Source organism: Heliangelus exortis, chromosome 5 (genome assembly GCF_036169615.1).
Source record: "Heliangelus exortis chromosome 5, bHelExo1.hap1, whole genome shotgun sequence".
In the NCBI taxonomy this organism is placed as follows: domain Eukaryota; kingdom Metazoa; phylum Chordata; class Aves; order Apodiformes; family Trochilidae; genus Heliangelus; species Heliangelus exortis.
Genome location: NC_092426.1, coordinates 8,640,710 through 8,661,788, shown reverse-complemented (window position 1 = coordinate 8,661,788; position 21,079 = coordinate 8,640,710). Strand labels below are relative to the sequence as shown.

The 21,079-nt window shown below is 43.1% G+C and overlaps 1 protein-coding gene across 1 annotated transcript; it reads left to right on the top strand.

Annotated features, from left to right (window-relative positions):
- Positions 1-4,056: 4,056 nt before the first annotated feature.
- On the top strand, positions 4,057-5,853 carry SIVA1 (SIVA1 apoptosis inducing factor). Its single transcript, XM_071745411.1, has 4 exons — positions 4,057-4,230; positions 4,400-4,609; positions 4,963-5,119; positions 5,613-5,853. Exons 1-4 carry the CDS (start codon positions 4,113-4,115, stop codon positions 5,668-5,670), a joined length of 543 nt encoding a protein of 180 aa, XP_071601512.1. The 5' UTR covers positions 4,057-4,112; the 3' UTR covers positions 5,671-5,853.
- The last annotated feature ends 15,226 nt before the right edge of the window (positions 5,854-21,079 follow it).

The window sequence follows — 21,079 nt, the reverse complement described above, 5'->3', positions numbered from 1 at the left end:
GGGCTAGTGAAAAGGCACATTGAATCATGGAATAGCACCTTTTGGGCACAGATTTACAGAAGTCTGAGAATAACCACCTGGTATTAAATGCAAAACAATTGCACCTGCAGAGCAAGAAATCAGAACACCATGGCACGCATTAGCTTGGGAATGGCAGTTACTACCCTCAGAGCTCAAAGGCCTTTTTTCTTGATGGATTAAAATAATCAGGAAAGAGGCAAAATAAAAAGAAACTATGTACAGCAGAAATTAAGGCAAACATCTGGAAAGGCCAGGAACAATAACCACAAAAACAGCATGGGGAAAGCAGTCCCTTTGGAAGCCTTGCATGTGACTGTTGGCAGAACAGTAACATTTCTAACAGCAATAACCATTTATAGTTTTGAGAGTGCCCTCTAGTGTAAGTGGGCCTTCGAGGGGTTTGGTCTACTGAGCAGAACTGGTTTATCTCACAGCTGAGAGAAGAGTAATGTGCTATGAAATTCAACCACTCCAGGCTAATTTAAGAGTGAGTACTGTCTGCCATACCATGATGGCAGAACCTTGGCTTGACAGCAGCATGCTTCAGGAGCCAGCTCTTAATCCTACACATCACTGGCTTATCAAATGTGGGGTTTTTTTGATGCACAAACCAACTCATCAAGATGAGGGCATGAACTCTGCTGCTAACAAGCCATAGTAAAATGATATGCACTTGCAAACAGATAACGTCTGCAATGTGTGTTGCCCTTTGATCCAAGTTGTAAACATGTTGTCTGTTGGGGCTGACTTAACTACAGCATGAAAAGGGTACAGGAGAAAGGAAACAGCCCTGAGCCATTCTAGTAAAATACAAGCTTATTCAAGGAGGTGGTTTTTTTATCTTTGAATCCATATTGCAGAGTGCAGAAAGAAGGGAACATTGGGAGTGGGTGAGTGAGGCGTGGTACCTAACTCCAGTCCCAGCAGAGGACGCGTGCGTATCCTGATACTCTGGCTGACTTAATGGAGGCTGCATGCTGGCACATGGCCAGCTACATCAGCTTCTAAAAGAGATATTCCACTTAAAATAACCTCCAGAATATTCCTGTCCGTGTTTTAACCTGGAAATAATAGAAAAGAACCAGCTGGCCAAACTCCATTCTTTTTGGATCAATACAAATTGAGAGGAGTTGTTAAGGAAGCAGGAGGGTCAGCCTCACCCTCCATCCCTATAAAGATGATGGAACGACTTATTCTCAATGCTGTCCCTAGGCATATAACAGAGTCTTTCGGAGCAGTCAACATGGTTTTACCAAGGGGCAGTCATGTTTAACCAAGCTGATGGCCTTTTATGAGGACATAACCAGGTGGATAGACGATGGTAGTGCAGTGGATGTGGTTTACCATGATTTCAGTAAAGCATTTAACACCATCTCCCACAGCTTCCTCGTAGCTAAACTGAGAAAATGTGGTCTGGATAGTCGGGTAGTGAGGTGGATAGTGAACTGGTTAATAGAAACAAGTCAGAGTTGTGGTCAATGGGACAGAGTCTAGTTAGAGGACTGTATCTAGTGGAGTCCTCCAGGGGTCAGTACTGGGACCAGTACCATTCAACATATTCATCAGAGACCTGGGTGCCAGAACAGAGTCAGAACACTGTCAGCAAGTTTGCTGATGACACAAAACTGGGAGGAGTGGCTGACACCCCAGAAGGTTGTGCTGCCATTCAGTGAGACCCAGACAGACTGGAGGGTTGGGCAGGGAAAAATTTAATGAAATACAACAAGGACAAATGTAGAGTGTTACATCTGGGAATGAACAACCCCATGCACCAGTACAGGTTGGAAACTGAACTATTAGAGAGCAGCATAGAGGAGAAGGACCTGGGGGTCCTAGTGGACAGAAGGATGACCGTGAGCCAAAAATGTGCCCTTGTGGCCAAGAAGGCCAGTGACATCCTGGGGTGTATTAGAAGAGGTGCAGATAGTAGGTTGAGAGAGGTTCTCCTTGCCCTCTATTCTGCCCTGCTGAGGCTGCATCTGGAATATTGTGTCCAGTTCTGGGCACCGCAGTTTGAGAAGGATGGGGAACTGCTTGAAAGTTCCAGCACAGAGCCACAAAGATGATGAAGGGAGGGGAACATCTCCCTTACGAGAAAAAGCTGAGGGGACTGGGTCTTCATCTTGGAGGAGACTGAGGGCAGCCTTAACAATGTTTATAAATATGTAAAGGGGGAGTGTCAGCAGGAGGAGCTGAGCTCTTTTCAGTGATGTCCAGTGACAGGACTGGGGGTAACGGGTGCAAATTGGAGTGTGGGAGGCTCCATGTAAACATTAGAAAAAGCTTTTCCACAGTGAGAGTGACAGAACACTGGCACAGGCTGCTCAGTGAGGTTGTGGAGTCTCCTTCTTTGGAGACATCCAAAACCCACCCGGGCGTGTTCCTCTGTGACCTACACCAGGTGATCCTGCTCTGGCAGGAGAGATGGACTCAATTATCTTAAAGGTCATTTCCAGCCCAAACAATTCTGTAATTCTAGGCAGGTGCACTTAAATTTACCCACTGGAGACAGCACGAGCAGCAATGCTGCAGCACATAGTGCTCACTTTCAAATCTACTTCATATTCTGACGTCAGTGTTTCTGCTCACAGGCAGAATAGTGCTTTTAATTTTTTTCTTTGTAATTCACCCATTTATCAGACCGTTGAATTCCATCCACATTTTTCCTATGCCATTTTAATGAAATATGTGTTCTGCTGCCCTTTATTCTTGTAGGGCTCCATCTGACTGGGATTACATTCTGATTCACCCATATACCCCAGAGGTTCAGGGACATCAGAGTGTATATCTAATGCATATTTATGAAAGAATTTCCTTAGAGAGAAAGAAAATATTATGAATTTTCAATGTGCAGTGGAAATTTGTCTGCTGAACATCTTTAGGCATGCATTTGCAACATAGAGAAAAAAGCCAAGTTAGAAATCCATACAGCTAAAGAAAGCATGAGAAGAGTCAAAGTTTGCAGCTCAGAATAGATTTTTGTGAATTACTTTGCATGAAAACTGCAGCTTCCACTCCACAGGCCACAAGGCTGGGCTGATCATCTCCAAGGAAAAATAAATTGCATTAACCTGCAATTTGAAATCAGTGTGGTTGTACTTGCAAAGTAGCAGCAGGCCAGTGGCTGGTGGAAGCATGGGTTTAATATTAATTGATGGAAAATCACTCCTATATGTGGTCATGATTTTTTCCACACTCTTTGCACATGTACAGGTGAAGGTTTGAATTCTCTGGAATACACACAACTGCTGTCACTGATTACATTTTCCAAATGATTGAAGACAACAACACATCAGGAGCACCAACTCGAGTTTTAGGCGTCTTCCTTGCCTTGAGGAAAACAATGTAGTTTTGAAATATACATAGTAACCAGACTGACTGCTACTTGAAATTGAACATGGCAAATTTAATCTATGAAAGGGTAGACAGTTTACCTAGAAATAGGTAATTAATTGTAGTAGTCCTTGTTGGCAGGTGATGAGAACCCCAGGCCACCAGAGGGTCTCCAGACCCCTTGTTCGGTTTTGCTTTTGTTGGGGTTTTTTGTTTGTTTTATGCACATTTCAGTGCATCATGTGATGCACATTTTCATTGGTTCCACAGCACTTAGACGGCTAAAACTTTGGAAGGCAACTGAAGTTTTAGGAAAGGACTACGTGAGCCCAAACGCAGGACTTGCAGAAAGGAACGCGAGTCTGATAAACGCTAAGGGGGAAACAGGGTTTATTGACAAACCCGTTTCCAAGCCTTGTTTTGCCTCGTCCTCCCGGGTTCTCCACACCAAGGACCCGATGCAGGGAGGAGGCGACGAATTCACCGAGAGGGCTGAGGCGGGGCCGGCCCCGGGCCCTCGGGAGGCGAGATTGTGCTGACGGGGAAGCGATCGGTGCCCCGCGAAAAGAACCGAGTGCTCCCAGCTCCGATTCCCCGCGTGGAGCCGAGGGGAGGGCTCCCCGAAACCGCGCCTGAGGCACCGCCGCCCGCCCGCTTGTGCTGCGGGGCTCCCCGCTGCCGCCCGCCATTGGCCAGGAGCGGCCGGGAGGCGGCGGAGAGCGGGAGGCGGCGCTGGGCCGGGCCGAGCCCAGCCCGCCATGCCGAAACGATCCTGTCCCTTCGGGGAAGCGGCCCCGCTCCAGCTGAAAACCCGCGTGGGGCTGCGGGAGCTGAGCCGGGGCGTGCGGGGCGAGGAGTACCGCCGGGAGATCTTCGGTGAGACGGGGGAGGGGTGGAGGGGACGGTTTGGAAGGCGACCGCCCAGCCGGGCCCGGCCGGTGATCGCAGGCCTCCTCGGCAAACTCTGCCTTTCCCCGGGCCTCCTGACGGCGGGAGGAGGGGTGGCAGGGGGGAGCTTCAGCTAACTCTGCTCTCCCGCCGGCAGAGAGGACCCGGCGGCTGCTCTTCAGGGGTGCCCAGGCGTACATGGAAGGCGCTTGGCCCGCCAGCCCCGCCGCCGCCACCTGCGCGCTCAGCCGCTCTCCGGAGCCGGGCGGGGAGGCCCAGGACGGCGGGGCGGGACGGAGCTGGAGCGGGCAGCTCCTCATCGGCCATGACGGGAAACTGCTGAGGCGTTCCGCTGCTACCGAGACGGGTGAGTCCGGGGTCCGGCGCTGCTCTCCGGGACCCGCTGGGTTGTGTCCGCCCTTCCGTCGTTCTCGCGTTTTTAAAGGAAGTATTAGATTTGAGCTTCACTGAGGGACTTAGAAAACTTGTTGCCTGTCTGGTCGGCTTGAGAATCTCTTGGCGGTCTTGCCCCTGAGCAGAAAAAAGACCCAACAAAGCTGTAAGCAGCCGGGCCCTGCGCGTGGGTTCTGCAGTGCTGCCACCTGTAGCTCCAGTGCTGAGGGAAGGGGCCACGCTCCACAGCTTTTCTCAGAACTTGGGGTGGTTTCTCACTTTTGCAGTAAAGTGCATCTCTTCCTAATCGTGTCTTTTCCCTTGCAGTACCGCCTGTGGGAGTGTCCAAAGCCTGTTCCTCGTGTGTAAGAACCGCGGGTGTCAAGGAAGCGTGTACGCAGTGTGATCAGTTTGTCTGCCACAACTGCAGCAGGCTCTGCAGCTGCTGTAACGCAGTTACCTGTGCCTTGTGCTCCACTATCGAGTAAGTGCCTTTTGAATTTTCAAGCTTTTTTAATTCTATATGCCCTGAGAGTTGTCAGTAGTGTGCTTGGAAGTCCTCATGTTGATTCAACAGCAGTATAACTGTCTGAAAAGTGGAGAATAAATAGTTATGTAAAGTAGTCTAATCTGTCTCAGCATACGTCTAGCGTAGCTTCTCATTTAAAAGTTCTAGGAGGCAAAATATCCTCTTCTTTTCCTGCCAGCAATGTAGTATGCTGGGCAGTGAATGCACCCCCAAGAAGTAATTTTAAGTCTTTGCCATCATTGTTAACAGTTCTCTGATATAAAAAAAATACTGAATGTGTTGTGTGGGAGTCCTGTGGTTACCATAGATGGTAGGATGGTGTGATGGCATGATGGCATTCTTTGTTGGGTTCACAGCTGACACTGATGTTGTTTCTTTTGGTCTCTTTTTCTTTTTTTTTTTTCTTTTTTTTTTTTTTTTTTTTTTTTTTTTGTGTTTCTTTCCCTAGTTATGGTGATGTTGGAGAGCAAGTTATCTGCAATGGTTGTTCAATATTCCAGGTCTGAAACTTGATGAAATAGTCTTTATGGCTAAAGTGTCTGTAAATTTCATGAAGTCTTCTCCTTCCAGCTCATCAATTAATCCTCTTAGCGTGTGAATTAATTATGGAATTTCTATGTTTTATATCTATTATTGTACTTTTTAATATTGTAGCTAAATAAACTTTTATATTTTGACAATTTCTATAACATTTCGAGTCAACTTTCTCCTTTGACCTAGTCATGATATGCCTGTCTAGAAGGGGCCACTTTGTGCTTGTACCTGGTGTTCCATGTGTTTCAGAATTCAGAATATTCATTCAGTGTCTCTCCACTTGTTGCTTATGTTAGGACACACTTTTGTGGGATCAGAATAGAATTCAGTTGCTCCTTGTGTTCTTTCAAGTGAGTGTAAATTTATTCTAGACAGACAATATTTTCCTTGTGAGCTAACTAGAAAAATAGCCAGGCCTGGAGGTTTTTACAAGTAGAGAATTTGCTGATTTTGAAATAATTTTTTTTTTTTAAACTGTCACAAACTTCTTACGATTACTGATCACTGAAATGGTTTTAATTGTTCTTTCCATAAAAGCCTTGATAGAAAGAAAAATGGTATGCTAGGATTGGAACAAAAAAGCTTTTCCCTATAGTTTTGTAGCCAGGTATAAAAGTATGAGAGTGCCATCATTCCACTGTATTACCTATTTTTTCAAACTTGTAATGGATTAAGTCAGGGTGAGGGCAAATCTCTGGCAGCGTTCACAGCTATCAGGTATCCCAGGACAGATAAAAGTGTTCCTGTGGCAATCACCTTATAGCTGAGTTTTATGAATGGAAACTACCCCTGTGTTACTGCATTTAAATGTTAGTTTCAGGAAAGAATTTTAAAACCTGACTTTGCTTAATTTGAAGCTTTAAGCAGTGAGCAAAAACTTTTTTCAGTCAGGCACATATTTCAAACTGAAGCCTTCAAAGGATGTGTCTGCTTATTCTCTTCCAAGGGTGAGAGATTGAAAATACTGTTTTGCTCCTAGGCTTTTGGAGAGATGAGAGATGTTTACAAATGATTTATGTTTCAAAGGCATTGATAGGTAAGGGGGTGTTTGCTCATTTGGTCACTGCTGCATTTCACAGAAAGCCGTCCTCTGTAAACAGTGGCATGGATTTAAAAGCCTAAATTTCTTATTTTTTACCCTCTAGTCTGCCCCTTGAGAGATGGTTGTTGATTAGGACAAACATCCAATGTGAGTGAAGGGCTGGGAGAAGAAGAAATCCTAAGGGTTGAAGAGCATGTCTAGAGGCTGGGAGGAACATGGCAGAAGCACAGAAGAGTGGTCAGCTCTTGCAGCAGGGTATACATCATATGTATAAAAAAATGGGGTTTTTTTTGACTGGTTACCAGCTTGTTTACTTCTCTGGCTTCAGAAGGAGTGAAAAACTGCTTCTCATTTGCTTGTATCACACAAAAGACTCGGATCTCATTATTGAGGAAAGTTCTTTCTTTAGTCCTGCAATTCTTAGATGAACAGCTGGAGGTAGGACTGGGAACTGCTGTTAAGTCTGTGTTGCCTACAGAGAAAACCTGTGGGAAGGGAACTTTTTGAGTGAGAGGGCCAACATTTTTCTCTAATTATTCCTATTCACAAGTCTGTTGTCTCTGGTCATAGAATGGTACATTGGGTATTAGGACTGTGTAGGACAGCCAGAGAAATTGTCTGGCTCATTAATTGCACAAGAAGTTGTTTTTTACACTGTACTTTGTTGTTATTATCATATGTGCTTCCCACTTATTCAGTGCAAAGTGTCGAAAAAAAGGTTTTTCCTGGTGTGCAAGAAGAAAATCCCCTGAGGAGCCAACATGCTGGTGGGTGAAAATATTCCACAGTTTTTGTCAGGCTTTTCAAGTAGATGGGAAATTTCTTCTGTGGCTAGTTTGTTATTACTGGTGAAGTATGTCTCATAGAGTATGTTTTTATGTCTGAAAGGAAGTTGACTGATCTGATCAGTATAAAACATACTCCTTTTAGCCTGATAGATGTATAAATACTAGAAATTTGCTGTTTGAGACATACCAGATGTTTCTTTAGGGACAACATAACTTGGTAAATAACTACCAAGTCCACCACAAAACCTTGTCCCTAAGCACCACATCTACACCTCTTTTAAATACCTTCAGCAATGGTGACTGAAAGCATCCAACAGAAACACTCGACTTGATGGGCAGAACAAAACTGCTACAGCAGCACAAAGACTGTGGAGCTGAATTTTGTTGCACAACATTGGGCATTAGAGCTTTGCAAATGTGAAATGAGAGGGTTGGTGGGAGGCTCTTCCAAGGGAACATCTTTGTCAGGCTTTAGCATGAGGGCAGGTAAGGCTGAGGAAGACCCCGTGTGCCCTGGTGCTGAATTTCCTTGTGCTGCTTCTTCTACTCTCTAAGGTTTTTCATTACTGAATCTTATAGGGGAAGGTAGCAAAGCTTTGAACTTTTGTGTGGTTTGTATTGGAGCAAATTGATTAGCCTATTAAGAGTAGCCAAGAGGCTTCAGAAAATGTTAATACTTCTTCAAAAAATAAATAGGATCTATATAATTCAAAGATCAACACTGCTTGTGGATAGAAAATTGGAAGAAAATTATTCTAAATCTTACTTTCTATTTTACAATAATAAAACTGCAATAAAGTGAAAGTGATCACTATGTATTTTATATTTTAATGATTATCAGTTATATATAACTTTTGTATAGATACTTTATTTCTGAAGATACTGAAATACCATATTTTTATAGTTGATTGTGTATTTAACTGCCACCATTGTAATAAAAGTTTTAATGTAGTGTTGTGTATTCTAGGCTTTTGTTATTTTGTTTTCCCCTTAAGGGAAAGCTTCAGCTGGAATTAAATTATTATAGCTTACACTTTTATTACAAGTTTTAGTTCTCCTGGTTGTGATTTTCATTAAAACCTAGTGATAGATGTTACATTACTTATCTCTTGCAGAGGTTATTATTGCTTAAACATTTTGTGGTTGTGGGATTCACTTTAAACTCCAGGATTTATTTAACTCTATTTTCTTACATGGTTTTACTCGAATGCAGTAACTGAAATAATGATCCCCTTCTCATTTGGTCCATTGTAGCTTACTCTGTAAGATATGTTTGTGTTTCTGTTTCCTTCTTTCCCTGACAAATGCAGCTGTAGGGAGTAGTGCCAGATGTCCACTTGATAACGTGCACAGCAGTGTCAAAAGCAACATCGTTTCACCAGGTACTGTCTTGATCTGTTCTACACACATACACTCTTAAACTTGCACTGAAGTTCCAGTGGCTTCTTGTGTTCAAATCTTAAGTTCATCTCCTTAGAGACATGAAACACTCATCCTGACTTTTCAGTAGACGTTTCCTGTTACAGCCACAGGGTGGCATCACTATGTTAGTTTTGTGGAGATTGTTACCCAAGCTCTTAGTTTTTTCTCAAGTCCTCACAGCTTGATTGAAACTGTTACACTTGGGCTGCTAGTTTTGGGTGGTGTGTGTGTGTTTTAAAATATGCCCCCTCATAAATCTGTAGGTCTAAACCAAACGCTTCCAAATCAGAAGATTTTTCTCCAAAATACTTTGTACCATTTGTAAAATATAGTGTGAAATTCAAAATGGACTGTTCTGCTGTCTACAAAGACGTGTGTGCATAAGCAGAAATTAATCACTTTATTTTTCCTTTAAATTTTAAGGTATCAGTATCATAAAAAAACAAATAACCCAAAACACCCCCAAAGCTCCACAATCCACATTTTGTAGTATTAAATTAATATATCATACCCAAGTTGCTTCTCATAGAGATTTGAAATAGTATAGTATTCAGCTGAATTTTGGGATGGGCCTGAGGGTGGTGTGTGAGGCAGCTGGCATCACCACGAGGCTGCTGCCCGTCACTTTTGGATGGCAGCTGGGGGCTGGTCCTGATGGGTGAGGAAAGGTGAAGGTTATGCCGTTCTTTGAAGAGAACATTTTGAGGAATTACAGGCTGGTGAGTCTGACCTCAGTCCATGGGAAGATTATAATGTGAATCCTCACAAAAGCTGTGTCCAGCACTTCATCCAGGCACATGGAATCATAGAATGTTAGGGGCTGGAAGAGACCTCTTGGAGATCATCTACTCCAACCCCAGGATAACCTAAAGCAGGCCACACAGAACCACATCCAGGTGGGTTTTGAAAGTCTCCAGAGATGGAGACTCCACAGCCTCTCTGGGCAGCCTGTTCCACTGCTTTTGTCACCCTCACAGTAAAGCTTTTCCTCATGTTGAGATGGAACCTCCTATGTTCTAGTTTTAACCCATTCCTTGTCCTATTACTGGGCACCAATGTAAAGAGATCAGCTGCTTCCTCCTGGCTCCCACCCCTCAGATATTTATAGACATTAATTAGATCCCCTCAGCCTTCTTTTCTCAAGACTAAACAGCCCCAGTTCTCTCAGTCTTTCTTCGTAAGAGGGATGTTCGAGTCCCTTCATCATCATGCAGGGCAGTAACATGATTGGGAACAGTCAACGCAGATTTATCAAGGGGAAATTGCATCTGACCAAGCTAAGTGAGCATCACTAGATGAAAGAAATGGATGTCATTCACCTTGGAATTCAGCACAGTCCCCCAAAGTACTGTTGCGAAGTGGTATAGGAGATGTTTGGACAAGTAAACCATAAGGTGGGTAGGAGCTTTGCTGGACTGTTGGATACAAGGGGCTGTGACAGGCAGGGCAAACCCAGCCAGCAGCTGATTACCCCTGAGCATTCCTCTGGGAATGTTCCTGGAACTGGTGCTATTGGATGTCATTGCTAATGACCCTGGATAGTGGGACAGAGCAGGCCCTTAGCTCTGGACAGGGCTGGGCTGGGGGCAGTGGTCAGCACCTGAAGCACAAGAGTCTCAGCAAGCCCTAGAAGCGGGCTGAGAGGGGGCTGCAAGTGCAAAGTCCTGCCCTGGGGACAGAGCATCCATATCCCAGACTGAGTTCTGACTGAAAGGACCTGGGGAATGCACTGCACCTGAGTCACAGGGTGTCCTTGCCATGGTAAAGGTAAAGGATGCTGGGCTGTGTGAGCAGGAGCAGAGGCAGCACCATTCCCCTCCTCTCAGAGGTGCAGAGGTGTTGCTGTTGCACACAGAGGTTTTTAGGTCCTGAAGACCACACCAGCAGTCAGGGTGACTTCCAGTTCACAGATAGGGCACATCTGTGGCCTTCACAGTCTGTCAGAAGCACAGGTGTTTGATGATTTTTCTTGGGATTCCAAGGCTGTGAGTTCACGTTTGGTGCTTTTAAAAAGACTCGGGAATTTATAGTAGTGCTGAAAATCTTTAGCAATCTTAGGCCTGCTGCATTCTTCCTCTGTTCTCCTAGGCATTGATTACTGCTCACTCTCAGAAATGAGGAACCGGTAAAAGGATATGTGATCTGAGTATGTCCATTCTTGTATCCTGTTTGCTCTGCTGGAACTACTGATAAGATGAAACTTGCTTATATCCTTAAGTGTTTTGGTGAATTGTGCTGTAGCGTGCAGCACTTTGCAGAATAGAGATTCCTGAGCCTAAAGAAATAATTAATTTTTCAACCAAGTAGCTCACACAGAAAAATTAATGCACTTTTATTTATCTCTGCCCCTGAGAGTTTCATTTGAGGAGCTTGATTTTCCCACGCTTTCTTGCACTGAGTAATACCTCAGTAAATGAGTAATCTGATTGTTCTGATTTCTCTTTCCATGATAGCAATATTGTTTACTGCTCTAAACCAGACCTTGAAGTATTTTTAAACCCAGTAAAAATAAGCTTAGAAACCTGGGACTGCAGTCATTTTGGGTGAATAGTATAAGGAATTAAAATATAGTAAAATCCAAGGCTGAAAATTCATAGTGTACAAATTTTGAGTCTTCTCACAAAAATGTTGAAACTCAGCTCAAATATTTCCTTAATGCCTCGTTCCCCAGTCTGCTGGGTTGGTTCTCCACGTTGTTCTGGATGTCCCCACTCCTCTGAAAGTGAGGGAACTCAGTCTCAGTTGGATCTAGGCACATGTATTGCTGCTTATAGAGCTTTCTTACTCAGCCATCGTGTGGAGTAAAGTTCTATAGAAAACTGCTTCATCAATATGAGTTCATATCAGTGCTGTTTGACAAAAGCATCTGTATGTCCTGAAAATATCTTTTGTTCCTTGCCTATCTGAAATTCCAGTGCTCTGTCTTAGTGAGACCAAGTACTAGAAATTATTGTTAACGAGTTAGAGGAACTGCCCCCTTTCACTGGTCTGAGTCTTCTACTCTTTGTTTAGTCCTTACACTTTCATATATCCATGTGGTTGTGCTTAGGATCATTGCTAAAACCTTTCTTACATCTTGTACTGATTTTTTTTGTCCTTCTGTGCTGATGCTATTGAAGGTACAAGCAAGACCTTGTGCACTTCTGTTCACCTTAATGCTTCCATTTGCAGAAGTGCAGTGCTGTCCTTGCTCTGCTGAAGAGATCATCAGCGCTCATGATGCTGTCCTTGCTGCTGTAATCTACTTGTAATTACAAGATGCCTGTAATCTACTGCAAAATGATGTGATTTGGGGTTCTTTCATCTTTTCCTTAGTGGATGGCAAACCTGCCTTTGCTTGTGTTTCACAGTGCAAGTACAGCTGAATGCACAGGAGTTGTGGCTTCAAACTGTCTCTGTAATGTCTGTAATATTCATTTCACTGGTAGAGTCTCCTGCCCAAGAAATCAGAAACCTTTAATGGTTAGTGGCATTCAGCTCTTGGACGTGAAAACTAGTTCAAACCTCAACACTTGTTCTCTGTATTTTCTCGAGAATTTCAGTTCTTGTGAGGTTTCTAACTTTATTCCTCCAATCAGGATATTTTCTTGGTTTGCTTAACTCGTGCTACCATCTGTTGTTCAGTAACTACTTAGAGCCAAGACGGCTGATGGAGATCTGAGTTCTCTTAGATCAGCACTTGGCACTGGGAGCTTTTTCACAGCCCAACAAGCAGTTCCAACAGCTGCATGCATGAATCACTTAAGTTATAGTACCCTGCAGCACCCTCTAAGAATGGGTTTTGACAATCTGGTCAGATGCCATACAGGCAAAAGTGCTATGAACTGAGCTCCTTGGAAGGTGACATAAATTTAAGATGATTATTTTGATACTTATTTTAGTGTAATGAGCTCTAAACTTTCATTACTGTTTGGAAAGCTTTGAGAATACTTAGATTGTACCTAAGAATTTACCATTAATTAAAAAAAAAAAGTTCAGTAGGCTGGGGGTGTGTGTATGTGTGTTTATTTGTTATAGCAAACTATTCTGACACATTCCCCATGGCATTTCAAATTACTGAGAGACGGTTTGCCCCAGCAGTAGATCTACTCTTCACATGCTTTTGAGTCAGTCTATATTTAAACCTGTCTCCAGCAGTATTTTATTTCAGTTGTTTTAGTCTGGTTTGCTTAGCTGTGGATACATTCTTGATTATGCTGTATGTTTACTGAGAGGTTTGCTATCATGTACTGTTCTACAGCAAACACTACAAAACATCATTTCATTCACAGTTTAGCAAGCTGTAAGATCATTTCTTTACAGTTTGTGAGAGGATAGCATGGATTCCTTGCTGTTTTCGTGGCAGTTGGCTGATTGCACCCACACAAAGCCCAAAGGACTGGGGTAAATCAGCCTGGTGTCATCAGGCAAACTGAGCTACACAGCTGAGGATCTCATCCTGCATATAATTTGTGTTATGCTCTGGTGTTGTCATTATTTGTTTAATGATAACCATTGCTTTGGCTGAGTTTTGAACACAAGGCCGTTCACAAAAGAATTTATGGAGTCCATATGTTTGTATTTCATTTAGCTGCCTAAATAAGGGGGGGAGGGAGCAATATGGAGGTTATACTGTCCTGGTTTTATTTTGAAGCTGCATCTGCAGACTATCTGGAGCCAAGCAGGGTAACTATAGGATGGGACAGTAACATCCAGGAGTAGGGTGTTGAAACTTCTTGGGCAACTTCCACAGAGCTGCCTGGCAGGGCTTCCCCCGATTCCTCCCAGATCAAGAGGTTCCCAAGGGATAATGAAGGGTGGGTGCCAGAGATGGAAAGAGGTTCTGCAGCAGTAGGATGGAAAAGGACGTGACTGTCTTGTGTCCAAGAGCTTAATCAATTTCATTGTGTGGGAATTCAAGCCTTTCACACCACTAGAAAAGAGGGTTGAATAGGTCTCAGGATGTACAGGCTGCAGAATGGGGCAGTGAACCTGAGGATGCTGAAAGTTGGTGTTTCCCAGTTTTTAAAGAGTTCTTAAGAGTTTATAAGAGTTTGAAAGAGTTGAAGAATATATGTAAATGTCTTCCATCAGCAATTTTCAGTCAATGTGTTACCGGGGGGGGGGGGGGGTAACTGTATTTGTATAGAGAACTCTGGATAGGTTCATGATAGTTCATACCACAATGAAAAGAAACTTAATAAAGGGCAGAGAAATGGTTGGGTCTGCTTTGCTTTCCCCAGGTTTTCTTATATTTTTCAGCTGGAAACACACACAGATTTAGAGATTCCCTGGAACAGAAAGATGCCAGAGACTGAGGGATGACCAGTTTTCTTTATTTTAAAAATGACTCCCTTCTAATTCTACTGAAGAAACAGGAGTGTGTGATGGGAAGCTCTGGGCAGTTATCTGCTCTTCTTACCCTGGTGATTTCTAGTTGTGCTTCCACAGCAGGAAGAATGTTAAATATATCAGTATCAAGAGGAAATCCCCCTACAACTCAGTGGGAGATAAGTGCTTTGTTTTTTTTTTTTTGGTTTTTGGGTTTTTTTAATATATATAAGCCCAGTATTTCACACTATAATACATAAGTCATGACTCGACAGGAAACCCTGAGGGTGCAGGTTTATATGGACAATGAAAATTGGTCGTTTAGGTTTGGGTCAGAGATACCATTGATAGAGTACAGCTAATGCATCCACACCTAAAACCAAATACTTGGTTCTTTTCAGTATTTAATATCTTCCAGGAAAGCCACCCTGGCCAGACCAGCAGCAGACACAGTCCTGACCCATACTGGAGGCCACGGCCAGGACCCAGCTCATGCACCACACCAGACAGTGCTGATGGGAAAGGACTACACTATAGGCTTTAACTACCACTGTATCTTCTTTTGCTTATTAAATCTGCACTTATCTAAGAGACCAAGGAATGAGGGTCTCACGTCTTTAACAGGGAGCTTAGCTGTATAGTGGGTCACTGAAGTTTCCAACCCAAGGAGCATCCAGAATCAGGACGCTGCCCTGAAAAAAAGGAATTACTTTAAGTACAAGATATGTTGGCTCATAGCACACTCGCTAGGAGGGGCTGCAGAGGATCAGAAGCAGGCTAAGGCAACAGGAGAGAAAGGGGAGGAGGAAGAAATCCATTGTTGCTTGTTTGGAGAAGACAGAATCCATTGTTTCTTGTCTGCTGGAAGAGGGGAATGAGAAAGGTAGTTAAGGAAGAAGTAAAAAGAACTAGAATTGAGACAAACCTGACTAAAAAAGGGAGAGGGGACAGAATAGAGCAGCCTGGTCTCTACAGGTAACACCCTGCAATCTGCATCCAACCTCAGTGCAGCAGGGAAGTGAAAGCCCACCTCCTCCTGCCAGCTTTTTTCCTGCTCCCAGGAGAGATCTGCTCTACAGAAGACAGACAGATGGCATTGCCATTGCCTGCTCTTCCAGATGGGGAGTTGGAAGCCTCTTTGTGCTGCTACAGCCTTCCTCTCCAGCAGCACTCGAGTGCTTGGGGCCTCTACCAGTCTGTGCAGCAGTACCACATGCTACTCATACCCGTGCAGACATGCATCTTGGTACTGTGAAAATAACAGCTGAACCTTTCAGAAAAATAATTGTATTTATATCCAGGGTTTTCTCCATGTTTGGAAAGTATCCTTGTTGACTTTTCCTTTCTTGTAACATATGCCTGTATTGTTTGTTTGTGGGTTTTTTTCCATTATTGAGAGATTGTGAATGAGAACTGGGCCATTAGCACAGATCTGAAGTTGACATGGCTGCTGGGCACAGAGGAACCCCAGACACCACTGCCTCACTCACACACTTCACCAATCAATCTCAGAGCTTTCCAGTAATGTTAGCACACCTCTCCTACTGCCCACAAAGCACAGATGTGACAAGTTTCTCATCAGTACCTGGAAAAACTGCTGGGCAGTCCAGGAATCATCACCCTCATTACAACTCAGTGACCTGCTAACTAGAACTGGGAAAAAACAACCCGTCACATTTTAAGTAACAAGAGGCCACCTTTGATCTCCACTTCCTTAACAGCAAAGCAAATGAGCACAGAAAGTAAAACTCTGAAAAAGTTAATGTGATTTCAAGTTTTATAATCAAGTAAAGGGAGATACTAAGTTTAAACCCTTTATCTTAGTTACACAATGAATTTATGACAACCTCACCTGTGTAAATAAGTACATTTTGTTCTGCTTTCCTATATTTCCCTTCGTCTGCAACTTTCCAGTCTGCAGTTGCACCAGGAGACCTTGCTCTTTCAACTTTCTGTTCAGTTTCATTTTATACTCACACTGGACTGCCAGCAAGCACTCCTGTCCTCCTGGTTAGTTTCATTTCCGCCAATAATACCAGAAAAAGCAAAAACTGCAGCAGCTGAACATGCTGTATGGAAAGCTCATTATATGCTGCAACCATCAAGAATAGTATCACTCCATTTATATTATTAAAGTTCATTAAAGAGCTTCTGGTTTTACCTTTCTGCTGTTCCAGAAAGCCTTTAAAATCACTGGAGCAATTTATCAAAGACATTAGGTAAGTTCTTTAGCTCTTATATTCACTCCAATGCTGCATCATCCTCCTGTGCCAGGCCTGTGGGTGGGAAAAAGGTGTTGCAATTCTTCTAAGTTTGATTTGCACTTCATTGAATTAAAAAGAAAAAGCCAGTTTCAGGCTAAGGAGCATCTACAGAGCAGCCCCTGCCCTCAGCCATGCTGGGGCTCTGGACTGAGGCACTGCTGACATGTGGAGCTGCTGGATTCCCCTCTGCCAGGAGACCTGGGTCACACTGGCATTGGCAGCATCAGCTGGCAAACTGGAAACATCTGCAAATCCATGGGGTACAGCTGGGCAGCTCCAGGTGCCAGCCACTTAAAGGGAGCTGGCAGCTCCAGACTGCTCTGGAAAGTATTTCTGAGTGACCTGTGTCATACAAGTGAAACAAACATCAAAGGAGCCTATTTTGAACATGACACTGTGGGAAGGAAAAGCTGCAACCACCAAAACCAAGCAGGGGTGAAAGTGCCTGGTGGTGATGCTGTCAATGCAGCCTTTCAGAAACAGCCAAAGAGTCTGTGGGAGTACAAATCCTCACACACAGCACGTAATATATGTTGATGGATTTGTATTCCTAACCAGTAAAATTCAGGAAAAGAAGTAAGCTAAGAAAGAAGTGAATATGGGGCCAGACAAAGCAGATGAGACATATAGTTTTCCACTAAAACAGCGTGAACAATACAAGGCCCCAATGAGGCTAACTTCTGTCTCAAAGATAATTAAAAGTGTAGGTCCTGTTCTTAAAACAAGACACTGCCAAGGCTAACTAGGCACCAAAGGAATGTGAACATCTGCACAAAAAGAACATAAAGATGTCACAACCAGCAGATAAAGGGGAAATTATGGCTAGGGTCTGATATTGCCTTGTAACAATATAATGAAGTCAGTGAAATCAAGAAAGGTAAAAAGTTCAAGCTTGAGGAAGACTTCTTACTTCATCTGAAGACCCCCTGACAACCCCCAGATATCTCCCCAAAAGAAGACTGCCCAGACTCCACCTATCATGAATATTATAATGGCACGATGTAATCCTATGAATATGTATGTAAACCCACCTCCTTTTGAATATGCATAGAATTGTAAACAATAAAAGGTAATTCCAGAGTTTTAGGGGTTGTGCGTGTGAGTGGAGCGGAGACTCCCCACGCACCCAGCGCTGTTTTGCTTATTGCAATTTTATTAATTAAATTAAACCATTAACAGAATATTGAGTCTCAGTCATTTTTAGCAGAGCAGACATCATCTTTCACCTGAAAGAGTAAATATCGCTCAGGGTTTTCTCTCCTGGTTGCTGCCCTGCCCATGACAGGAAGAAATCCAGAGCATCCAGCTCTGTGCACAGCTCGAGCCATGGTGCTTGTGTTCCTGCTTCAGAGGGAAGCACTGAACCACCACTTCAGGAGATGATACTAGAATACAACTCACTCCTCATGGCCCCACATAAGCTGCTTACAGAACTATGGTGCAGTTTAACAAAGGTACATACTTTGCTTGAAACAGTAAGTACGGTGATTTTGGGATGACCAGGACAAATGACAAAAAATGAGAAAAATGTGGAATTCATACTAGCGGAAGCATCTCAAAGCAAGGCTGGTGCTGGTTCACATAGATTCTATGGAAGTAGTAGACAGGTCTTGTCTGTATATATATATATATATATATATATATATATATAATACAGATAATATATATATTATAGCAGAGACAGACAGAAAAAGCACTTGAAGAACCTCCTTCACTCATGAGCTCATGCTCTAAAATCCAGGACCTAAACCATTAAATACAGTACCAGACCACTTGAGGTTGGCAGGAACTTAGAGATCACTTATCCCAGTGCCCCTGCTGCAAACCAGGTCAGCAGGACTTCCCCAGCAAAGTCCAAGCTGTTGCAATTGCTGTACTTTAGTATTCCTGATCTGTCTTCCTTCCAAAACAATGTAATATTTAGCCACATATTTTCTCATTAATTTAATCAAATTTCAGTGAATTCCCAGGTACTGGTCTAGAAGATCACAATCACTTTTTTTTGTTCTGCTACAGCACTGAACTGCAGTTTTCTGGTAACAGCATCATTACCATGAGAACACAATACTGCGAGGAACCAGATATGGCAGAGTTTACAAATAACTGAAGATCACAATATTTGAGGTAGGATCCTATGTCCTCTATTTCTGAGAAGAATCTTCACTCTTGTACTCAAATTCCAGTATCTTTTGTGGGGTGTAATTATATGTAATATTTTAAGTATGTGCAGGATTTTAGAGACCCTCAGAATTCAGGAAACACAGCAACCGCTGTCTGTGCAGTCACTGAAACAAACTCAGAAGACCTGATGAAGTTGCAAACTACAAGCAGTTACAGCAAGACATCAAGAAACTGGGAAAAATCCGTAAAAATGGAATCTTGGCATAGACCAGGGTTACATGTAACACGGGGAGAAGTTCACAAAGTCCACCTCTGGGGAAACAGGGAGTGAGCAGGGACAGGCAGGCAGACACCCACGTGAGGCAGTGCTTTGGTGAAGGAGAAACTGAGACCCAAGCTACAAGGATGCTGAAAACCCACAGAGGGAAGAAGTGTTTTCTCATATGAGTCCTTGGCCTGGGATCTGGTCCTCAAGAAAGAACCCACCATGGTTCACAAAACCAAGACGGTGACCAGCAGTCACAAAGATTAAAATTTAAAACCAAAATTAAACAACAACAAAAAACATTTTTTTTTTTGTTTAAAATTATTTCAGACACAGAGCAACCAGTCATCACCTGATTAGAATGCAACATACGTTCTACCAGACAGAGCTACCACGCGTCTGTACACTCAGCTGCACTGGGGATAATAAGCTCCTATTTGCTACAAGCACTGCATGTTCTTTTCGTTTTACTTCTGATGGCAATTAACCTCCCTGTTATTAAGAAAATTGATCTAAAAGTGGAAGACAAACACACGCATTTGCAACACTTTTACATATGTCCATTTCTTCAAATGTGTTTTTACCTCTGAAGCTCTTTTTGATACAGTGAAACAAATCAAACCTTCCTCCTACTTTACAATTTCCTCAACTTCTTGGGCAGAAAACTCATGGAACACCCACAGATGCTTTATGTGTGTGGGCTTCTCTTCTACAACTCCATCTTCCTGGAGCTTGCATTCCCCCTATAGATTATGACCTCCTTTGGACCACCACTCTAAATCCTGCTAATGGAAATAAAATCTGACTTAACATCTAAAAAGCAAAGGGCATTTTTTCTGACAAAGATTTTTAAAAAGGCCACGAACACCAAGGAGTATGAGCAGTTTTGTACTGAGCATTCAAATGAACATTAGCAATTCAAAGCAGAAGACAAGAAAGTTCATCCCCAGTTAAGATAATCCAATTCAAACAATGAAGGAAAGTTTTTACCCTCAAGCCTCCAAAAGCTATCATGATTTGTTTCTCAGGCACAAAACCAGAAACAAATTCAAATAGCAGCTGAGATACTCAAGGTCTGCATGAGAGCTGTGCAGCAGCTGAAGAGCACAGGGAGGTAACCTGCTGCAGGGGTGATGGTGAAGAAGAAAAATGAAGAAAAAGCAGTTTATGTTACCGTGGGGGTGAGAGGTCAGTTTGTGCAGAGTTGGGAATGCTATAAACCACAGTGAACTTCCCAGAGTTTAAAGGGAGAACAGCCTGCCATATCCTAATGGGATTGTAGGGGATGTTTTAGTTACACAGAATAAAAATGGAATTTGCAGAATTAGCTGGCTTCTGCCAGCATCTCTTAACCCCTAACAGCACCAGCAGCAATGTACCTCTGCTCCAGTACTCGGATGGCCTCATCTTCTGACTGCAGCTAGCAGCACACAGAGAACAGTGTTACTTATTTGCCCTTGCAAAGGTTTTTTTTCTATTTGTCTCCCAACCTGAGTTAACAACCAAGATACTGGGCTATAATACACTATCAGTGTTCAGCACCATCCTTCCCTGCAATGTATGACATCAAAGCAAAATGACGTGCCAACGCTGGCAGAAAAAATGAGGCTGACTGTACAAATGGAAAAGTTTGGGGTTTTCACGTAAAAGAGCTAAAGGAATGTGCAAGATTTAAGCAGTCTCTCCTTATATGGTACAAAAGCAAACTGAGGTGAACAGCACTCCAGTGACAGACTTTCGTGATAGGTACAAAAGGACAACAGGATGCTAACAGGGATGCGTATTCCACTCCTCATTTTCAGTGCCGAGTCAGAATTTAAAGAACACACTTCAAATTCACAGGCAGACAGCTGTTAACACTGATAATCATTCAATTACAACTGATGAGCAAGGTGTTTTGAAATAATCACAGGCTAAGTGAGGGACAATATCCAGATGACCCTGCATTCAGCCCTCACGAACAGTATTAACAACCCAAGACTTTTTTGGCAGGTTTTTTTTGTTTTTTGTTTGGTGGTTTGTTTTGTGTTTTGTTTTAAATTTCAGTGTTACATAAGGGAGTTAAAACCAAGAACCACTGGCAACAACTGGCAGAAAAATTCTGCTCTGAGACACAATCAGCCTCAACAACACAACCCGATCTGTATCTGTTCCTGCATTCGACAGACC

Coding starts and splice junctions, on each gene's coding strand:
- SIVA1 (XM_071745411.1), top strand. CDS start 4,113: ATGCCGAAACGATCCTGTCCCTTCGGGGAAGCGGCCCCGCTCCAGCTG. Junction 4,231..4,399: donor GTACCGCCGGGAGATCTTCG/GTGAGACGGGGG, acceptor TCCCGCCGGCAG/AGAGGACCCGGCGGCTGCTC. Junction 4,610..4,962: donor TTCCGCTGCTACCGAGACGG/GTGAGTCCGGGG, acceptor TTTCCCTTGCAG/TACCGCCTGTGGGAGTGTCC.